We start from the raw sequence: 20,978 nt of genomic DNA on the forward strand, positions 1-20,978 counted from the left end.
TCAAATTACACTTCTGGAACAATAACTTTTGAAACATTTTACTGGCAAAAATAAGAGATTTTTTAATTAAGAAAAAAAAGAGGAATATGGCTATATTAGATTAAGCTGATTTTTAATGAAGTACCTTGTGCAGTGAGATCAGAGCTAATGAAAAAAATCACTTAGTATCACCAGTTAACTGGATGCAGAGGTCTAAAGGATTATCCAGTTCATGGGAGGAGGCCACAACTTGCCTCTGTGAACTTTCTCTATTCTCTATCAGGAATATTCCTCAGATTCAACTGGGACAATTTATCACTCAAATTGCTTCCATCAGTAAACCTCTTTATAACGATTTCAATCCCTTTAATTTCGTGTTATTATTGACTCAGAGAGAAGTCAGTGAGCAAAATCAATAAGCAACTTAAGGACAGTCTTTGCTATGAAGCCATGCAAGGCTCTGCTGTAGATCAGCATCTTGCCTGCTTAAGGGGTGTCTTATTTTTGGATTCAGGCAACCTAGTTGAAATAAAATATCCTTGAGTTCATCAGTTTTCCTAGGAAAGTCTTCTCACCACAGAAACTGCAGTATAATCAGTCTGGCAGGTACAGGAGCATCCTGGAACAGAGCAGTGAGGACCTGCAAGGTCTTGAAGTGCCCCAGGAGCTTTGCAGAGCTGTTTTGGTGGGAGCGCTCCCTCTGACCTCCCTTCTATGTGATGTTATGGGCTTGTCTGGTCTGTTCACTTCAAACCTCTCAGGAGCTTCACTCTGCTGTGGTTTTAAATAACTCAGAAGAGACCAGTTGGAAAAATCCATCACATTACTCCTCCCTCTGACTGGGCAAGAAAATGCTAGTTCATAAATCAAATGTTGCCTTTTCGGTACCATTGCACATTATCCCAGTGGTGCTGGAATTCCTGGTTTGCTAAGTGTGGTGTAATACCTTTTCTTTTCAAATAGTTTATTCACCTCAGGCCAGAACTCAGTAAGTTATTTTAGTCTGCTCTGGTCAATTTGAGTAAATTCCTTTGGGCCAACTTACATTTTGTAAAAGGCTGGAGGGGAGTATTTCGGGCTGGAGTCCCCAGTTGCCAACATATTCCATGTTTTTTGCCCTGTGAAGCAAATACAGAGGAGCAGGCAGCTGAACAGCTATGAGAAGAATGCTATAATTCCTAAAGCATTTCCTGCATGACCCTGGGCAAGGCTGTGTTCAAGGCTGTGTTCCCATGCTTCACTTCCCCAATTACAAAATGGAGACACTTGGAGTGGGAAGTTCAACTACGCATTCCCTCTAAGGCCTCCAAAAGAATTCAGTCATGTTCTTTAATGGCATTCCAGAGCAGACTAACAAGGTACAGAATATCCTGCCCCAGTTGTAGAAATTAGAACCCTGCTCTGGGAGGGTAAGAGCAGACCTGTTGGACTATTATCTGACTTACGTAATGTGTCAGTAGCGCATTCATGCTCCTGCTCCCCAACCCGACTGCACAAACGTGCCAAAAGATAAGGGCTCAGGTTGCACAACCAAGTGACAGCTGTTACACTCTTTCTCAAGCATTCCATCGCTCTGACCTTGGGGACTATCTGGCAGCTGATCCCCAAACCATAAACTGAAGTGCTGTTACCAAATAATCTGTAATGTGCACTAAGCTATACTGGGTGTTTACTGAGTAATTCCGAAAATTGCCCAGTTGCTAATTTTTTTTTTAATAGATCAGTTGCTAATTTTTTAAAATAGAAATTAAACCCCTTGCTTTAAATATAAAACTGAAACTAGCGTATATAAATAAAGTATTCATTCCTAACTCCACTGATTTTCATGGAAACAAACCTATGATATTGCTAAATGTGGTGTATCATGAATATTAAGTTCTGTGAATTCTCCAACAACAAAAATAGAAAAATATGATGAATATGGTGTCTAGGTTTGAAGAAATTAAAGTTCAAAGGATGAGTCACAGACATAAAGGATATACTTTTACATGGATCCTGGAAAAGAACAAAAACTGAAATCCCTTGACTCAGCAATACTATTCACATTCCCTCTATTCTCTAACATTGGCTCAGCATGTCCACCCAAAATCTTTATTTGTACACACAGCCTACAGATAGGAGACATCAGGGAGCTAAGAGGCATGCCAAACTAATTTTTAAAATCTAGGAAAATATGATCTAAATGGCAAGGTGACCGATTATGAGACTTGCAGTTAAAAGGGAGTAGAAGTGCCCACTCTACTCAGCACAGAACTCTGCAAATTTCTTCCCCTTGTGAAGTTACGAACTTTCCTCTCTTTGAAATCAGTTTAATTCCTATGAGTATGTGAATTTATACATCTAGACTTCGTTGTTGCACGGTAATAACTTGGGATCAATTTTTTGCTTTATCTTTTTTTTTGGCTTTGTCTTGCTCTCTCAGTTATTCCCAGTCATTAAATAATATCCACAAGCCATCAATATTCAGTGAAGTCTCTTCTGTCTTCAATTACTTGTAGGCCTGATACAAAAAACCCACCAGGTTACCGAAACCTTTAGGCTGGAATAAATCTTTAGATTACCTGACACAGGGAGCGAAACTCTAAATACAGTACAAGAACCATCTGGTTGGTTATTTTAGTGGTCTTACCAGACAAGACAGTTTTATATTTATTTATGTAATCCAGCAAGGACATAATATGTGGGAGAGAAATGCATAAAATGTACTCTGTTGTTAGTTTTGTGGGGGTTTTTTAATACACAGGAAAGAAAGGTCTACTGTTGGCTCTAGGTGGCCCTGCAGCCAATAAGAGATCTGCAGCATCAGAAATCCCATGTACAGTTCTGAAGACTTCTGAGTTTGAAGTAAAAGTAAATTTTAAACTAAATGTTAAAGGAAATTTTTTCTAGTTGTAATGGATGATCTTACCCGGAGTACAAGAAACATTAGGCGATAGGTTTTGTCATTTGTTCTTAAATAAGAGCAGTTTGGAGCACTTACTCTTAGCTCATCAGCAGACAGGCAACCTCCCTGGTTGTAGTACCTGGGTGATTCTTCATCCTAGATAAATATAAACTCATACACCTCCCCATGAATATGAGGATTGCCCTGTTGGTCACTCATGTAAATCGTACGTCCCAGGTGAAGCAAGTGAGAGCAGTTCTGTGAAAGTAAAACTGCAGTGTAAATTGGCTTAATCTGAACAAGAAAATAAATTCTTGCCTTCCTTGCTGTTGAGATCTGTAGCTGCTCTGAGGTGTAGTGTGATTCTCTTTTCCCTCCTGCTGTGAGCAAATGTTCTCTATACCTCTATTTGACAAGTATGAAAAATCGGGTAAATTTCTGGAGTTGTTTGTTATCGCTGATCTTGCTGTTACTACTTTATGATACACTACAAGGTATTATGTGCAGGATCACATGATCGATGCAATGCATGCACAGCACAAAAAGACAGTATTTACCCAAACTGTTTACAAGGTCTCTGACTGCAATCCAGCCGAGGCTGGCCGGCTTCAATCACTAGCAGAAAGGAAAGGGCAGAGAGGATAGTTAGTTCTATAAATCAAAATGCCTTCCCATGCTGGCACCCAGTGCAGAGCAACTGCTTGCTGCCAGACATTCAAGGTTGAACGTGGCAAGTCCAGACCGGTTCCAAGAGCAGCAATTGATTTACTCAGGACAATACAGGCATGATTGCTGTGAAGGGGAAAATGTTGCTTTTTTTAAGTACAGACTCCATAAGAGATACGTGTGTGCTCTTGAAGATATAATTGCAAAACTTTGGGGATTTTGTGTGAGCCAGGGAGTGGATAATGGCTATTGGTACACTGGTGCCTTTAGATATTTTTCCTGATCTTTGTGTTCTCTCATCTTCCCTCATTATTAATTGTCCTTTGTGATTGTCCTTCTCTTGAGTCTAAATCCTACTTTTTGGAGGAGGAAGAAATTAGCATCTAATTTGAATTCCAAAGAAATGAAAGAATGGAACTATGTTCAGCACAAGAGGGGAAGAATCAGATCAGAAATGTGGCTTATTTCAAGACAGATATTTAAGAAGCTGTAGCCAGTTTTCTAATTAAGTGAGCTCATGGCTGTTTAGAACAAGTTGGACTTTTACTGTTCTATCTTTTCATTCAACAGTTTTGCTAAAGGTTTATTGTTATTTTAAGATCATTCCAGGAAACATGAATTCACAAAGTTCTTATTTAGAAATGCCCCTGAAACATATTTGATTAGACAAAATTTTATTTTTTGCCTTGTTGCTTTCTGAAAAGGATGCAACTCTGAAAGCAACATTATACAGGACATCTGTCTCTAACAGCTCACCATCAGGTTACTGTGGCCAGTTGTTTCTCTATTCTCAGGAGATTTGCCTGTTATAATGAACTCTCTGTACTTGCACCATGACTCATATTGGATCCTTTCCTTGATAGATTTTCATGTTTCTGTGAGGTCTTTTTTTCCACGTGGCACTTTCAACATCAGCAATAATTCCAGCAGGACCAACTGTGATGGAAGTTAGCAGTCTAAAATTGTGAGGTATAATTTTCTTTCTGCACCTTCACATTGGTGCCACATCTTTGGTAGTGCCCAGATTTTCAAGTGGTGTGGCAAAGATGTATGTAGAAAAGAGAGATTACAGAAGAACTGAAAAAATTACATTGAAGTTATGATCTTTAGTGGCTCCAGGACTGGATTGTCAGCAGTATTTGTGAAGGCAAGTGAAGAATTACATAAACTATCAAGATTAGTTTTGCCTGAGAATAGTTTGATTTAGCAGCAGAACACCCATAACAGAAAACTAGAATTGATGCAATAAGCAAACAAAAATCAGAATAAAGCAAGAAGGTGCGTGAGGAGATGAAATTGGCCAGAACACTGCAGAGATTAAAAAGTACTGGAGGATACTTCCTTGAGAGAGAAGAGGAAGAGGAGAATATAAAAAGATTGAAGGATGGAGGCACTGGAACAAATACTTCCTAGAAATATGGAAATGTGGTGAGATAAGAGTCAGAGGTGATGAGGTGGCAGCAGTGCCACGTACATACCCCAGGGAACAGAAAACAGAAGGTACTAACAGATGTGTTCAGGGAGGCCAAGAGCAGACAAGCATCTTGCCCAGGAGCCAGCAGAGGATCAGCCTGTCATCTTTAAACTCTGAAGGCAATAAAGTAGGTTGGAAGTTTTTATGGCCATGCAGAAGGGCTGGAAGAGCCCCAGATGTCTGCACTGTCAGTTTTCTTACCTGCATAGACAGGGGATGTGAGGTCCAGAGGTTTTATGTTGAACTCATTGTTTTGTTTTTACGACTGTATTTTAGGATTGAGTTGTAAATGCCTTTGTCTGAGATTGCTGCCATGCATCAGGAATGGTCCTAATTCTTTTTCCAGGTCATCTGCACTGTGGAGACCAGAGACAAGATCCACACAGCCCAGCTGAGGAATGCGCTCTTGGAACGCTACCCCACAACTACCTGGACCCAGCGGTGATGGGCACAGCCCAAGGGAAGGGACCGGGGTCCTCTGACAAGTATTTTACAGAGCCCTAATCTTGAGGCTTTCAGAACACAAGCTATCTTTCAAAGCTGAACAGCTAGCAAATAGTTTCAGGATATTTATTTCCTGCTCAAAAGGTAGTGAATATCTTTGGGAAAAAAAAAGTGAAACTCGAAACTTTAGCTTAGCTAAGGGAAACTTCTAGTCTCTGCTGGTGTTGGAATTCAATAATTCATTATCAGCTGGCTGTCTGGATTTTGGCTAGTGTGTAGAATCCAGTGATACTCAGTAAATAAACAGGGAGAAGGCATTTCTTTTTACATCTGAATATAGACCTCTCAAAGGTCTTTTGATTTTGATGCTCCTAGTTAAAGTAATACAGCTCCTTCTGCTGGACTTTGCCATATTACTGGTACAGAAATTTTCTCTTTCCAAGCCAGAAGCGATTTTCCATTTAATAAATCTTCTTCAGGACGTATATACATGTGTGTTTGAAGACACTTCTGTTCTATCTTTGCTACCATGTGAGGAAAAATTATGATAATAAAATGTGATTTAAACAAAAGCAAAAAAACCCTTGGAAGATAAAAGCCAATATTGTACTTTTTTTTTCAAGGGAAAACGATTCTATTTACAAAATAAAGTTCCAAACGATTAGACCTGATACACAGAACACAAATGTAATTCTCCCCTCTATTTTTGGAGACTCAGTATAAAAATTAGCATATAAAATGGCTTGTGTTTCTGAATAAGAAGGGGTCTCTCCACCCATGTGAATTTTGTTACTAGCATTCCACTGATCATCTTAGTCTGTCTAAAACAGAGTCTATCCATCTCACCTGACAGATTAAGTACACAGTTAAAATATATTTAAAGACCAGATGTTAATAGCCAAAGGCAGTGCTGGGAGAAGAGGAAGCCTAAGTCTTAGGCACATGGCTAATGCAATTAACAAAGAACACATTAACCTAAATACCCTTTTCATCACTACAGGCAGAGACCAGCTGATAATATAACAGAGTAGGATGGCAAGAAATGTAAGAGAAATTCAGGCCTGCTTCTGAATGTGTGTACAACAGTTGCTTTTCCATTTGGGCAAAATTTTATTTAAGCCCAGCTACAACAGAGCCAATATGCTGAATTTAACTGGGATTTACCAAAATTTTGGGTATAGGTATTTTAATGAGAGGTCTTAATCCTGATTCTAGCATATCAAGTTTATAATTAGGCATATAAATAAATATTACATATTTAGCAGTGCCCTAGCAAAAGCCCAGGGGAAAATCCAGAAAGGTTTGGTCCTGTAAATCAAAGTCTGTCAGGCACAGCTCTTTTCTTCATGGTCAGAAGAGTTTAATAAATCTGTGTGGAAATAGGTGACAGACCATATGATACATAATTGCTACTTTCATTGAAACAAGCAATGAACGACATCATCAAAGAGCAGATTTAGTGATGTAAAATCACTATCAATAGGGGTATAATTACTCCCTCATGTCTTTTGCAAAACTCTCAGGAAATTTTGAGGATGTCTCAGGTATCTACATGAGAAGAAATTGGGGCTTTAAAACCAGTGTTCTCAGTAGTGGCTTCTGCTGTCTGAGTACTTGGTTTATCATGTATTATCCTGGACTCTTTTTTAGAAGCTCAGAGCATTAACTTCCTTTCTAATCAGTGGGAACTGCATTTAGCAACTCTTCACAAAACTGGGGCAAGAAGATGTAGCAGATAGAGGAACCAAAAATCAGTGCACTTGAAATCACCATAGTATTTTGAGAGTGTGTTTCTGGGAGGACAGGGGGGCTGGAAAGAAAGGAAGGTGATGTCTAGAAGCTACTTAAATATCAGACTTGATATGTGGTTTTATTTTTATTGTTTTAAGTATAAACATACATAAAAGTCTAAATCACTCTCCAGTGATAAACACTTTATATGTGAATGTAATGAAACAGAATTGATTTTCATTCTGTATTGCCTTTATTCAAGTCCATTGACTTTAAAGATATAATTAAGATCTTCCAAGGGGAAAAAAAAATCAAAATTAAACATTTAAAGGAATGTATGCAGTTGGAAAGAATAATGAAATAGCTGTGCTGCTAACGTTTTTGCATTACGAAATATAATAAGATCTATGGCATTTCAAAGATCTAATAATGTGGGTTTGAATGTTTCATTGAAAGAGGTATTTTTATAGAGTTTTCTTATGTACCTTGAAAAAAAAAAACTTTAATGGCTATGTAAACATTTCTCAAATTACTAAATCAGCAAAATATAAATATAAGCATTGTATTTATTTGAAAAATAATTAAAGTTATGCTCTGCCACCTCAGCAAGGAAAGATTTGTCATTCTCTCGTATGGTACTGATAGCAGTCTCATATTTAAAAAATCAGAGTTAATTTTTATCCCGTGTCTGTCCTTGACATTGACACAAAATCCCCATCGTTCATGCACGGGGGGAACTCTGAGCTGCCAAGGAGGTAAGCACAACTGGGCAGTGTGGCTGTTCTTGCCCTGTGGGGTGGGACGGGAGATTTTTGGAGTGCTCCCCAGCATGGCTAGGTAAGGATCTCTCCTCGCTGCCCTAGAAGGAGGTTCAGTTTCATGAGCTAGCTGCAAACACTGCCATTCTTGCACCTGGCTGCACTCCTGGGCAATGTGTAGAGTCTGGGAGCAGAGGTATCTTGGGCTGGGCTTCTGTGGGTGAGTGAAGTCCGTGATATCTGGTGAATTGGGTCTTGGGGATACTCATTATAGTTATCATGAACTTTGGTAAAACAGTCCCTCAATTTCAGGGCACAGCAGACCACCAGCTAAAATGCATGTTCTTATCTTCAGTGGAAGAAGATGCTTTCACCCAGGTAATTCCACCAGTGCTAAGCTTCTTAGCTTTGGGAGCTGCCCTGTGCACACAGAGTTTGCCAGGGGCACAGCATGGCTTCTTCCAGGAACTGATGCAAACAAGGTGTACCTTTAATTGAAACAAAGTCTCTTCCCGCATTGATTCCTTAATTTCTTAAGCCAGGTCCTGATAGCTGTGGATTAACATCTAAAGCTCTGCCAGTACATGTTTGCGCAGCATCAGGAGCAGTTCATCTCCCCAAGCAGGTGGCATGCCCTCACAAGCAGCAACTTGCCTTCTAGACTACTGCTTCTGGAAAATTCTGAAACATGTGTTAGATCAGGCCATCCTAAAATGCAGAAGTGCATTTGAGGTGTTGCTATAAAACTTTTGCTAGACCCAAACCTAGGCATGTGGTTTAGTGACTGGAAAAAGAAACTGCAAGACTTTGGGATTGGACTGTAATTCCTGCCAGTCATTTATTTGATGGCCTTGGTTCTCCTGTCACCTTCTTTGCTGTTTGTTTAACAACACTCTGCCATGTATGGGATATTGAAGTTTGCAGGGTTTCCTTCTATTACAAACCTTTGCTTTCATGTGCTTCCAACTTTTTGCTGCAACTCAGTGGAGGGGAAGTCCTTCTGAATGCTGTACCCTCCTGAGCAGGTGAATTTCCCATGGTTCACAAGCAATTATTTATTTTAAATAAAGCTACAGCAAAAATTGGTGGCTGTGGTTGGAAAATATTCTAACAAAATATGAATGTTTTGAAGTATGTCAACAGTGATCAACAGGGTCCCTAAGCCTGTACAGCTTTTCAGTCTGAAGAAAGGAAGAGTCCTTAAGGAGCAGAGTTGGATCAATCACACCTGAGTGCATCCACCAAGAGGATACGAGGGGCTTGCCCTGTGCTGTTGATGTCTGAAAGCTCTGCTAAATGTAGGTATTTTGATTTACTTGTTTGTGGGGGGCTTTTGCAAATATGAAAAAAACCCTGGTTTTCACACTTTTGAAATTTTGGGGAAGAATGTGGTGTTCCTTTTGATAAGAGATCTGGAGAGTCTTTAGAAGGACATTTTACCTTTTATGGTTTAAACTTGGTAAATTGGCTGTGTATTCCCTCAAGAGGCACCTAAGTGTTTTTTCTTTGTGAAATGTTCTCAAAGAACATTGATAAATGATACAATGATGTTCCTTATACCTCTCTTTCCCCCTCTCCCCTCCTTCTTCCCAGTCACGCATGTGCTGTAGTTATGTTTGGAGTTGCAGGGGCCTTGTAATGTCTAGTACAGTATGTGGATTGTGCAATATTATTACTTCTCTTCTGAGGATCAACAGTAAAGGAAATGCTGAGGGATTTGTTTCTTTTGCTTTCAACAAACTATGGTAATTTATTGAGCTGTTCATGCAGGTCTTGCATACAGGCACCAGTCTGAACAAACATGTTGCTTGCAAGATTAACTGAATGTACAGGCTGTTGGCCATACAGTAAAAGTTTTCAGTAAGTCCTCAAATGAGTGGAGTCATTTAAAAAATCTCAAGAAATATCTTTTTATTTTGTATGTGAATATCACCTACTGGGAGGATGGGGAATAAAAATGTACCAGCTTGTAATGAATAAGTAAAAAAGCAAAGGATTTTTTAAATTGCATAGCCTTGTAAATAATGAAGTAAGACTGAGAGCCTTGTTAAAAAGGGCTCATCTACAGCAGTAGACAGACTGTAAGACCACAAAGACATCGCCTATAGTGGTCAAATTTACTGCACTCTTTGACAGGGACCATGGAGGCCCTTCCCTCAGCTTTAACTGGGCTCTATTGCTCTTCAGGAGACCAGTGCCCAGCCTCAGAGCAAATTAAATGTCCTTAACTATCCAACACTTGGGTATTTCCAAAGGCTGGCTCACTTGACTCCTGTTGTGTTTAGAAAAGTCTAGGTCAGCATGGAATTGAGGCAAAGCAAGACAACATATTGTGATTCTCAGAAAGATTTCATCAGTTCCTCGCAAAAATGAGCTACAGGCCTGAAGGCTTTGGAAACAGTTCTTGAAAATGGGTGGGAGACCTTCTACTGCCTCTGTTCAGACTCAGCAGTTTCTGAGCTGATGCTGCCTATCCTGATCTGGATTCCCCTCAACAGAGCTTGATTTGAGCAGTGATTTGCCAAACATGCTGATCCCGAGTACCTGCCTTACTTGAACGAGTACCTTACGCTCATTTCCATATATTCCCATATATTATGATTTAAAGGTGAAAAAGGACCTAGGTAGTTTCTTTGTGTTTCCTTCTTCGACAAAGCTACCAAGAAATCACAGCATAAAAGTAGTTTTAAGTGACATGGGGTTTTTTTATACATCTAGAAAAAAACAGGCATGGGTGTTTTAAATTTTCTTGACATTTACTTTACATTGTTAGTATAAAGCATACCCGGTCTTGCACACAGGCTTTCACAGCAAGAGTAGTTTTGTTTTTTCTTATTGCCAATTTGAAATGGATGTCTAAGCATTATTTATTTCCCTTCAGTGATGTCAACAGCCTAGTTGGCAGAAATACCCATTCTGAAAAAACTTCTGAAGCTCTTCTGTAAATTTCATTGGAGTTTCCTTTCAGTGGGAAGTAATATTGTGAAATATTTTAAGTGAAGTACTTGTATTTACAAGTGTTTTCCTTTGGCAAGCAGGGCAGGCTGCGTGTTGGCGTGGATAGTTTGACACTCAGCGCAGCCTTTAAGAACACACTTCTGTTGCTCGGCCCCTCTGTTATGGAAAATGCATTTTGATTGCAGTGGAAAGAGTTGCTCCATGTGATTAGAGTAATCCTTTGTTGTTGCTGTTAGAATAGCCTGGAGAAACACTTATGCATGGTGTAACCAGCACCGTATTTTCAAAGAGCCCATTGCAGCCGGGCACATTTTGTCTCTGTGAGCCGTGGGAGGTGTTGACCCAATTCATGCTTCTGCTGACTCTTTTTAACTAAAACATTTTGTGAGGTATTAGTGTGTTATCTTACTGTGATGCCAGGGACACTACAAACACCTGTTCAGAAATGGTATATCAATATTATTTGGATTCTCCTCATTCTGTGGGTTTCTTCCGTTTCCTCAAGGCCAGTCAGCATTGCTTATCCCCCACTGCTCAGACCTTCAGCTGGGCAATCTCATCTTGAAACCTCAAAAACAGGCCTGGGGTCTGCTTACAGCTCTGGGACAGAGACTGAGAGTAAACACTGGTTGGTTTTGTTTGGTTTATTTTTTTTACCCAAGTGTTAATACTGAACTACTGCCAAGCAAAGGTTGGGAAGAGAAAGTGTCTGAAGGTAGATAAATATCTATAGTTCTATTTCTAAAAAGTTTGTTAAGCAATGCCCAAAAACCTCCAGGCAGAGAGCTACTGAAATCTGTCCCAGAAAGGCTTCAAAAAATGCTGCTGATGTCAGTGTCTGGTTAAAACTAAGTTCTAACCTGGACATACTTTTTAACCAAGGCAGTTATAAAATTTTTAATTATATTTACTTGGGCTCCACTGAGGAACATTTTGCCACTGCCTCTCTAAAAGGAAGCCCTTCTAATTAGGTTGAGTCAAACAGCACGTGGACAAATTCTCTGAGCTTTTCAGCCCTTCCAGAGCCCAGGTGGAAGGGCTGTGAGGGTGAGCATGTCAAGTCCTTGGTGTGCTGGCTGGTGGAAGGAGGGGAAGGTACTGTAGTAGTTCTGACCGTATTTACAGCCTCACTGATGGAAACTGAATAGTGAGAAACAAGAACAGACAAAAACGCCTCTTGAGAAGAAAGAAGCATTTTGCCACTTAAGCATTGAACTGTATCATGAAAACGCTAACCAAAGTTACTCCTTTTATCCCTTTGTATTCTTAAGTTAAGGCTCATTAAGAGTCAATTAGAATTCATCTTGAAACACAGAATATTATACCAATACTGCTTGTATTTTTTTTTTTTTGTAGGGACAAGCCCCATCAACACCTTCCCCTGTTAAAAATGCTGGACTGGGGTCGGACTTACTCATACAGCTGATCCTGTATGTTCGAGGTGTGAATAGTGATATTTGTAGGTATAGAAATGATGTATTTAGTACAGACATTTATTGCTAGGATAAATTAAAAAGAAAAACAACTTCTTCACTTTTTTAAAATCTTTATTCCAGGGTCACAGACTAAGAGAGGAAGTTACACAGTAAAATGCAGGTTTTTGACACTCCTGTTGGATTTCTAGACACTCAACATGAGTTTCTACTTCTCCACAAAATGTTAATGTTACCCGTTTACCATTAAACAAGAAAAAAACACCAAACAAACAAATCACCAAACCCTTCAGTTCTCCATGCTTTTAGTATGCACTGAAAGCAAAAACTTTATGTACCTGTGCTTGAATAAGACTTCTTCATCAGAAGTGTTAGTCTGTAGCTACTGCACAAGGCACAGCGTTATTTATTACTGCCTTGTGGAGCTCTTGATTAGAGCAAGAGCAACCTATTCTTATCCTTTTTTTCAGAACAGCAGCAGAACAAGTGGCATGGTAAAACTTCTCCAACACCAGAGCTAATATTTTAAATAGTTATTACTTTTTAAAGTGCTAAAACTAAACAGGCTAAATTCTTGTTCAAATATCCCAAAGTAAAAGACAGTATGATGAAAGACTCACTACACATACAGGAAATACTCTGAGGGTGCTTAAGATGGTCTCCCAACCACAGATTTCATAACACCAGCATCTGGGAAACACTGGTAAATGTTTATTCACTACACCTAATTTCATTCACAAATATAAACTTTTCAGCTGGATTTTGGAATGATAATTTTTTTTTCTTAGATAATAAATTCCTTCTCAAAAAAGCTGCCCTCAAAGCTACTTTATACTGTAGTAACTCATAGATTAAAATCTTCATCCAAAAGATGAGGTCATGCTGCATGAATTTTAAGGCACATGTATTAAACCAAGTTAAAGTGCTTTATGTATCCAAGCTCACTACACTTCAGCCTGAGCTGAGACTTGGTCTTTTTGATGTGCTTGCAGCAATATAGTGGTCTGTCCTTTGTGGAATAAGTTGACAAAACAAAGTACAAAGACCAGGCTTTAACAACAACAGTGCCAATACTGTAGAGAAAACATAAGTAAATTTAAATCCTGTTGCAAAACAGGTGCAAGTTGCCTTGTGGCTGTCAATTAGTTGTAGAAGGAAAATCCTCCTCATGAAAAGGTAATTTATCAGCCACTACTGTCAGCTGTCAGTGACAGAGTACACAGCCTATGTCACAAACTGTAGAGAAGCAGCTTTTGGCTTCTTGCAAAATAAATAGGATTAAACTTTGGCAGTGCCAAGACTGAAGGGCTGAATTTCTACTTATCTATCCACAGGGGCCTGTGAATTTTAATTGTCTTGCTTACTATGGGGAGAGTCGCTTGGGTAGAAGGGCACTGCATCATGCAGCAGGAATGTAAATTAGATAATTACAGCACCTAGACATGTAAGTGAGGATCTTTTCTGAAAAATGAGGGTGAATGTGAGAAGTGACGTCTTCCACTCTCTTCTAGTACTGCTTCTTGGCTGTAGGTTTGTAAGCCACCAGGAGACCAAAGGAAGCATACCCGAATAAAAGGGTCTGAACGAACCATTGGAACTGAACTGACGGGTCAGTGATTCCTTTTGATCTGCAACATTAAAAAAGCATAAAATAGGTCAAAAAACTTTTGCTTCTGCAGACTATACTGTGATACTCACAAAATGAGGTTAGGTATCTCTACCCATCCTGGATATTCAGACTTGATTAGAACATTTTAACTTAGCGTGATTAATTCCGATCTACTGAGACTTGTTTCCTGTGCTAACTAAACATACCAGTTCTTGTGATTTTAGTGGATTTTAAGCTATCTACAGAAAAACAGTTTTTTCAGACATTTCATGCATATAATTTCCCCAACAATACATAAATTGCAATCTCAGTCTATGCTATTTGAAATAACTTATCCTATAAGAAATCCTATAAGAAATCGGAGTAGCTTGATACTAATCTTTATACACAAGCCTGAATATAATTACTTGTTGACTATATTCAGTTAATTAATACACAGTAATTAAATATGTATTCACTTATTAATTAAACAATTACTACATAATAAATAAGTTAAGTCAGTTAATACATACTACTGTATGCAAGCAGGGCAGAAACCTGACAATTATTGTGCAGTGCAGGATGGAGAAGCATTGTTACCTGAATTTGTGGCTAGAAAAATATAGGTAACAGGGCTGAAGACACCTGACTTAATTTATGACTATATTAGTTAAAGTTAACATGTGTGTATTTTTTTGTATTTTACAGAAAATGTCACTTTTTTCTCCACTTCATTGTTCTTGCGAAATACTACTATTGAAAGGAACAAGTAAAAATATGACAACAAAAACAAGGGATTTCAATTTCTAGAAAACAATTACATCAAGCATAGATGTGCTCCAGCTCACCAGTTTACAAGGAGGCTCCCTCTACTGACCTTATCTAGAACAGTTCAGTTGCCCATAGTACCAGAGCATCAAACACAAAATGATTGTCTAGCAAGTGTTAGCACAACATTTCTAAATGTTCATTCTTAAATTGCCTTACCAGATGTGAAAAACTTTTTGTTTAGATTCACAGCTGCAGTGTTCCCAAATGAGTGCAGAAACTGCATAACTAAGGCTTAAGAAATTTACCTGTTTCTACAAAGCAAGCTTGAATAGACCACATGGAGCAATACAGGCCAACAGCCAATGACTGTACTACTGCTGATTAACAAATTTGTATCTCCTTCCTCACTAGTTTTTCCCTTGTGCCTCCTCTGTACTGTTGCCAAGCAGACATCACTTTTACATCAGTAAAAATAAATGGTGTTTGATGCTCACAGAAGTACAACTGTTGGTAATGTACAGCAGGGTGTCTGAAGAGATGATGATGGGCAGGCCATCTATGCTCCCTCTTTCTTATGGGCTTTAACACTACTCTGTAAAACTTCATTAGTTACACTGATTACAATACACTCATTTGGTGTGTTTACTGGTAGTCAAATTTCCTCACACTTAAAAGAATCACTTTAAGCCTGTACACCCATCTATCTGCAGAACAGCATTTAAGTGTTAACTGCAAAGCTGCATAACTTAAAACCAGAGCCTGATAAAAAAAAAATTTAACTAACTAACTCTCATTCTGAAGGTGGAAATTATTAATCCATGTTCTACTACCTTGAGAACCACCTTCAACAGCATTCCATGAAACAATATCCCTTTGCTTCCAAGAGCCGTTACCGGAGAAGCCTGGGACAGACAGCTGTGAACTGAACCAAACGAAGTGGAAAACCACCATTTTTACGATGGCAAACAGACTGGCCACCTACTCTCCAGAGCATGAGAACCAGTATCTACATTCTTCTGAATTACTACAAACAAAATTCAAATGACCAGGAGGACAAGGTGTTTGGACAGCACACCTTTCCAGGTAAATTGTTACCCTAATGTAAGAATTAGTTGGCATTGCTTGTATAGTCTGATTAGTCCAAGTATTTTATCCCACAAACCTGCAGATACAAGTAGATCTTAAATAGTCCCAAATAGAAGTGTCCAATTGTATTCTTACAATATAGATGCAATTGTTTAAGCATGTAATTAGCAGTATTGAAATTCTGATGAGGTAAGATCTGATAAAGTTGTAACACCTGAAGTTATCAGACAATTTCTACACTGTCTATTGTTCCCTCTGATCCCTGGGGTGCAGCGTTACCCCTTGAACAGGGAGCTCAGAGGCAGACAGACAAGCTCTGGCAAACCTTGCTGCTGCCAGTTCTGCAAGTTGCCATCCCTGGGTTTTGCTGCCCTGTACAACAGCAACCACTAGAGGAATCTGCAGTAACCTGTTGTGGAGGTCAGCAAACTATCACTGCAGCCAGAATTTTATCAGTATCCTCTGAATTCATATGCATAGAATCAGTCTATAGTTTATGTCACTGGTAGCAAAGATCCTTTTCAGAGAACCTGTGTTGGAGTGAGAGGAGGGAACAACTTACTGGCATAACTTAATACCGTAGAGGGCTTCTACTATGTGAATCAACCAGGATACCCAGAACCTAATGGAAAGAAAACATGTTTTATTTTGTTGAAATTTAGGGAAAGGAATATAAACCTGGAAGCATAGAAACGACATCTTACTTTAAAGTAGAAAGGGAGGGGTATTTTTCATCTTAGGAAAACATATGTGTACACTTGAAAGAAACTAAAGTCCACTGAGAAAATCAGAGGAACTGTAGCTCATGTTATATGCCTCAACCTGCTATTTCAAGTATCCACTGCAGGCTTCCAAAACTTTCAGCCCTTAGATTAAGCCAAAAAGACAAATGCTTAGTGAAAGCAGTACAAGTTAATCTTAGCTAAGCATGCAAAATCTATCCTTTTACTTACATGAGTATTTTTAGTGATCCTAAGGAGCTACTTCAGTTTCTATAGATTTAGTTCTATGAAAACAACTGTGTGTATAGATTCAGAATATATGACTCAATGAGTCAAACTTGGTCTACCAATTTTCATATGGAAGCTTTTAAAAATAAAAAGTTACATGGGATATTCAGTTAGGCTCGATTCAATACATTGCTAAAGCAAAAGGTGCTAAAGCAAAGATGAAGGTTTATTTTCTCCCTCATGCAAATAATAAGTGAGAAAGCCCTGCTGATTTGTCTTTACAGGAAGTCAGCAAGTGAGAGACCTGCTCCCAAGGAAATATTTTCCAGCTCTTTTGTTTAATTAAAGTAACAAAACCTAGAGTTTTGTAACCCAGCAAAACTTAGCACTATGCAGTTTGTCCAGCAGGTTATTTCTCATGGGGACGGGATCAGGATAAGTAAGTACCAGGGTAGAAAATGTTCTTTAATTGAAGCTGGAAAAAGAAGAATCCTAAAGAACTGGACTACTCAAGTAACAACTTGAGAAAAGAACCACTTTTAGGAGGTGGTACAAATATAACTTTACAAATGGACAAACAACTGTTGTCAAAAGTAGTATCTTAACATTTTTTTCCTATAATATCACTGATGCCAAATTCTAAGCTGAATTTTTGAACTTCCATACTGGTCTTAGCCTATGTAGTCTTCTACATACTTTTTATCCCACATCCTTAATTATAATGAGCTTGAAAGAAGAGCTCTTTAAATCTAATTAACGATTGGGTTACAGGAAAGCTTGTTAACATAGGCTAAGCACAAGAGTCAGAGAGAGGCAAAATAATTATAATACAGTCAAATATAACTTACATGTAGCATACCCACTTGTGGTGGTGTTCCACTAAATAATTAAGGAAGGTACCAAATATTCCCAAATAACTATAAGGTATAGTCGAAGGCCAAAGTGTTACCCACTAAAAAAAAAAAAATTAAAAAAAAAAAAAAATAGTTAGCTTACTTCACAGTAGAATTACTATCAATTTAACCTTTAATGCGCTTTCTTTTCATTCTCCCCACCCCCCATGTCCATGGAACGTGGTTTGGGGCTTATTTATTCATAGTATTTAAACTCCTTCATTCCATTAACCTTGTCCAAGATCAATATTCTTCAACAAGGCAACTGGCCTTTGAAAGCGCACTTACTTAAAAAGATTCAAACTATAAAATTTCTTTTTCTTGGCATACAAGATGCCAAGGGATAAGCTTAAGGTTGCTGTCTGGGTACCAGGAGTGCATCTGCACATTAAGTGGCATTTCAGTTGTAAGCTTATTACCCATTAGACATGGCAGCTGCAAAAAGCTGTCTCTGTCCTGAAGAAGATAATTTGAGGAAACTGATCTGAAGAATTCAAACAATGACTAAACTGTTTAGGAGGAATAACTATCTAAAACTAGGGGATCAGTCTTTCTTCTTTTGTCCCTTAAAAAAGAAAACATCAGATTTTCTTCTGTTTTGAACAGGGTGCGGAAGACGACTGATGTCCCAAGACCAAAGATGCACATGGTTTGCTTCCAGGTTTGTTTCCTGTCACTGAGCTGTGTGCAGTTTTTACCAATGCCCACCTGTGTTTTACCAAGCCATGGAGGAGAAGCAGGCAGTCAGTGAGCTGTGCCCTGTGGAGTCCACTGGGGATGTAAGGTGAACGCTGGGCTAGACCAAGGTTCACACTCACTTATCTTTCCTCTAGTATCAGTGCTCCAGTTTCTAACTACACTTAAACGTAGCTATGCCAAGGATGTGGCAAGATGATGGATTTAAACAGGGAATCTGCTTAAAGCGCATTCTGTTTCTTGACACAGTCCAAAAGCTGTTTTGTGAGCTGCCTGGCCTGCCTTGACCATCATTTCTTTCAGCAGCGGTTCTTATGTTTAGAAAACCCAAGCAGAAAGAAAACATGTGAAAGTCAATGGATGACTTTGATAAACTTGTCAGATATATCAAAACTGTCATTAATATCCCTGCTCCAGCAATCTGACTTATCTCAGTTGAACTCTGGTTTCAGAGACGCGTCAGTTTTCCAACCACACCGTCACTTCGTACAGTCTGCAAATGCACTTTATGGACTGACATGCCCCAGGGCTGTCCCGGAGCGAGCTGTGCCGACACTCAGTGCGGTCAGTTTTGGGAACGCTGGACCCCTCTCTCCCAGGGCACCCGGGATGTGGCCTCACCGCCACAGCCTCGCCTCCAAAGCCCACTGCTTTTTCCCTCCGGACTCCCTCCATGGCTCCCTCCAGCCTCCTCACTGCCTGGCCCAGCCAAAGCAGGACGCTCAGTTTCCTTTTCCTGCCGGTTTATTTCAGGAATTCCGCCCTTCCCGCGGACACCCGCGCAGCGCAGGGAGCCCGTTCCACTGCGCCTCCCGAGCGACCTCCCGCCCCCTCCCCCCGCCGCTCCTTACGCCGAGGAGGACCATGCCGAAGATGATGGCGACCATCCATAAGAGGCGGGAGCGCTGGAAGTGGCAGCTGCCGTCCCGTGCCCGCTCCGCCGCCGCCGCCATCGCTGCGCGCTCTGCGCCCCGCGCGGCCCGCGCGCTAAGGCCGCTGACAGCGGGGCGGGGCCGGGCCGCGCCACCGCGGGACGGGGGGGGGCAGGGGGCGGCCTCGTCCACCCCTGGAGGGGGCGGGGGGGGACGGTCCCCGCCCCGCCCCTGAGCCCGTAGGTTCGCGGGTTCGCGACGCGGCACCGCCGTGTGCCGAGTGACACGCCTTGGCCGCAATAACCCCCCGCAGCGCTACAGCGCGGGGGGGCAGAGTGGCTGGAAAGTGGCCCCCTTGGTGGACAGTGGCTGAATGTGATCCAGCAGTGTGCCCAGGTGGCCAAGAAGACATCCTGGCTTGTACCAGGAATAGTGTGACTGGCAGGACCAGAGCCGTGACTGTCCCCTTGTACTCGGCACTGTTGAGTCTGCACCTCAAGTGCTGTGTCCAGTTCTGGGCCCCTCACTGCAAGAAAAACACTGAGGTGCTGGAGTGAGTCCAGAGAGGGGAAATGAAGCGGGTGGAGGGTTTGGAACACAAGGACTGGCTGAGGGAGCTGAGGTTGTTCAACTTGGAGGAGGCTCAGGGGTGACCTTATCGCTCCTTACAACTATCTGAAAGGAGGTTGTAGCCAGGTGGGGATCAGTCGGCCTCTTCTCCCAGGCAACAAGTGACAGGACAAGAGGACACAGTCTTAAGCGGCACCAGGGGAGGTTTAGGGTGAATAGACATTGGAATGGGCTGCTCAGGGAGATATTGGAGTCCCATCCCTGGAAGTTTAAGGAAAGACTGCGCGCCATGGCCTAGTTGACGTAGTAGTGTGTTCGGTCATTAGGTTGGACGCAATGATCTCAAGGCGTCTTTTCCACCCTAAGTGATTCTGTGCCGAACGCAGTATGGAACAGCGCAGAAGCTGGAGAGGGCTTTCCAGCTTGACGTTTTGCCAGTTCACCGCAGTGCTCCGCTTAGGGATGCAGGAAGAGCAGAAACTGCAGGAAACGGGACAAGGACAATCTCAGCAGGCGCGGCCCGAGATGCACCCGCTGGCCCGGGGCACCCCGCAGGGACCGGAGCGCCCTCTCGTGGCACCGGGACCGAGCGGCACCGGGCAGGACGGGGAGATGCCTCCCGCAGGAGTGCCCGGGACTGTCCCTGGGACAAGGGCACAGTGTACCCGCCGCAGCCCAGCCGGGGGTCACAAACTGCAGCAGTGCTCGCTACTGGGCTAAAATAAACAGGCGTTGCCCCTCCCACCGGTGAGCAGTTCAGTCATTATTTAGAATAGTAACATAATACCTTTTTGAAAACTACCAATTCAAAGTGTATTAAATCCAGCATTTTCTACTCTATGCCCTTTTGGGACGCTGGACTTGGAGATGAACTTGTCCAAAGAAGTCACCAGAACCTTGGGGGTCCATGCTTTCCTTTGAACTTTGCCACCTTTTTGCGTGACAGTGACTTTGACAGTGTTGAGACAGTGAGAAATGTTGACTATGCTGTTCTCTCTTCTCGCCTGAAGGCTAAACACCTGCTCTTTTAACTATGTGTTAATGACGTGCCTGTAAAGCTGTTGTTCTCTGCAACAGCTAATGCAGCATGTCCTGACATTTCCCCAGCATGAGTCCTGTGTTTCAGAAAATGGTCACTATAGAGGGCTTAGTTTTGATCTGTCCTGAGACTGTTCTGTTTCCCTGTCTCTATTTCATTCCCAGATGTTCCTGCCCAGAGTACTGT

The 20,978-nt window shown here is 41.0% G+C and overlaps 2 protein-coding genes across 5 annotated transcripts in view; one reads left to right on the forward strand and one right to left on the reverse strand.

Annotated features, from left to right (window-relative positions):
- Positions 1-6,065, forward strand: part of LOC114055813 (L-threonine dehydratase catabolic TdcB-like) — a 31,224-nt gene extending 25,159 nt beyond the window's left edge. For all 4 annotated transcript variants that reach the window (XM_027880305.1, XM_027880308.1, XM_027880306.1 and 1 more), the window contains one exon: positions 5,350-6,065. In XM_027880305.1, the coding sequence (XP_027736106.1) occupies positions 5,350-5,448 (99 nt within the window). In that variant the 3' untranslated portion in view covers positions 5,449-6,065. The remainder of the gene's footprint in view (positions 1-5,349) is intronic.
- A 6,358-nt stretch (positions 6,066-12,423) lies between these two features.
- Positions 12,424-19,302, reverse strand: TMEM254 (transmembrane protein 254). Its single transcript, XM_027880310.1, has 4 exons — positions 19,163-19,302; positions 17,571-17,674; positions 16,335-16,394; positions 12,424-13,955 (listed from the first exon to the last, which is right to left on the reverse strand). The coding sequence occupies exons 1-4, from the start codon at positions 19,262-19,264 to the stop codon at positions 13,835-13,837; spliced, it is 387 nt and encodes a 128-aa protein (XP_027736111.1). The 5' UTR covers positions 19,265-19,302; the 3' UTR covers positions 12,424-13,834.
- Between the last annotated feature and the right edge of the window lie 1,676 nt (positions 19,303-20,978).

This window comes from Empidonax traillii, unplaced genomic scaffold (assembly GCF_003031625.1).
Source record: "Empidonax traillii isolate 1590-97213 ecotype Southwest subspecies unplaced genomic scaffold, ASM303162v1 scaffold67:size1865537, whole genome shotgun sequence".
NCBI lineage: Eukaryota > Metazoa > Chordata > Aves > Passeriformes > Tyrannidae > Empidonax > Empidonax traillii.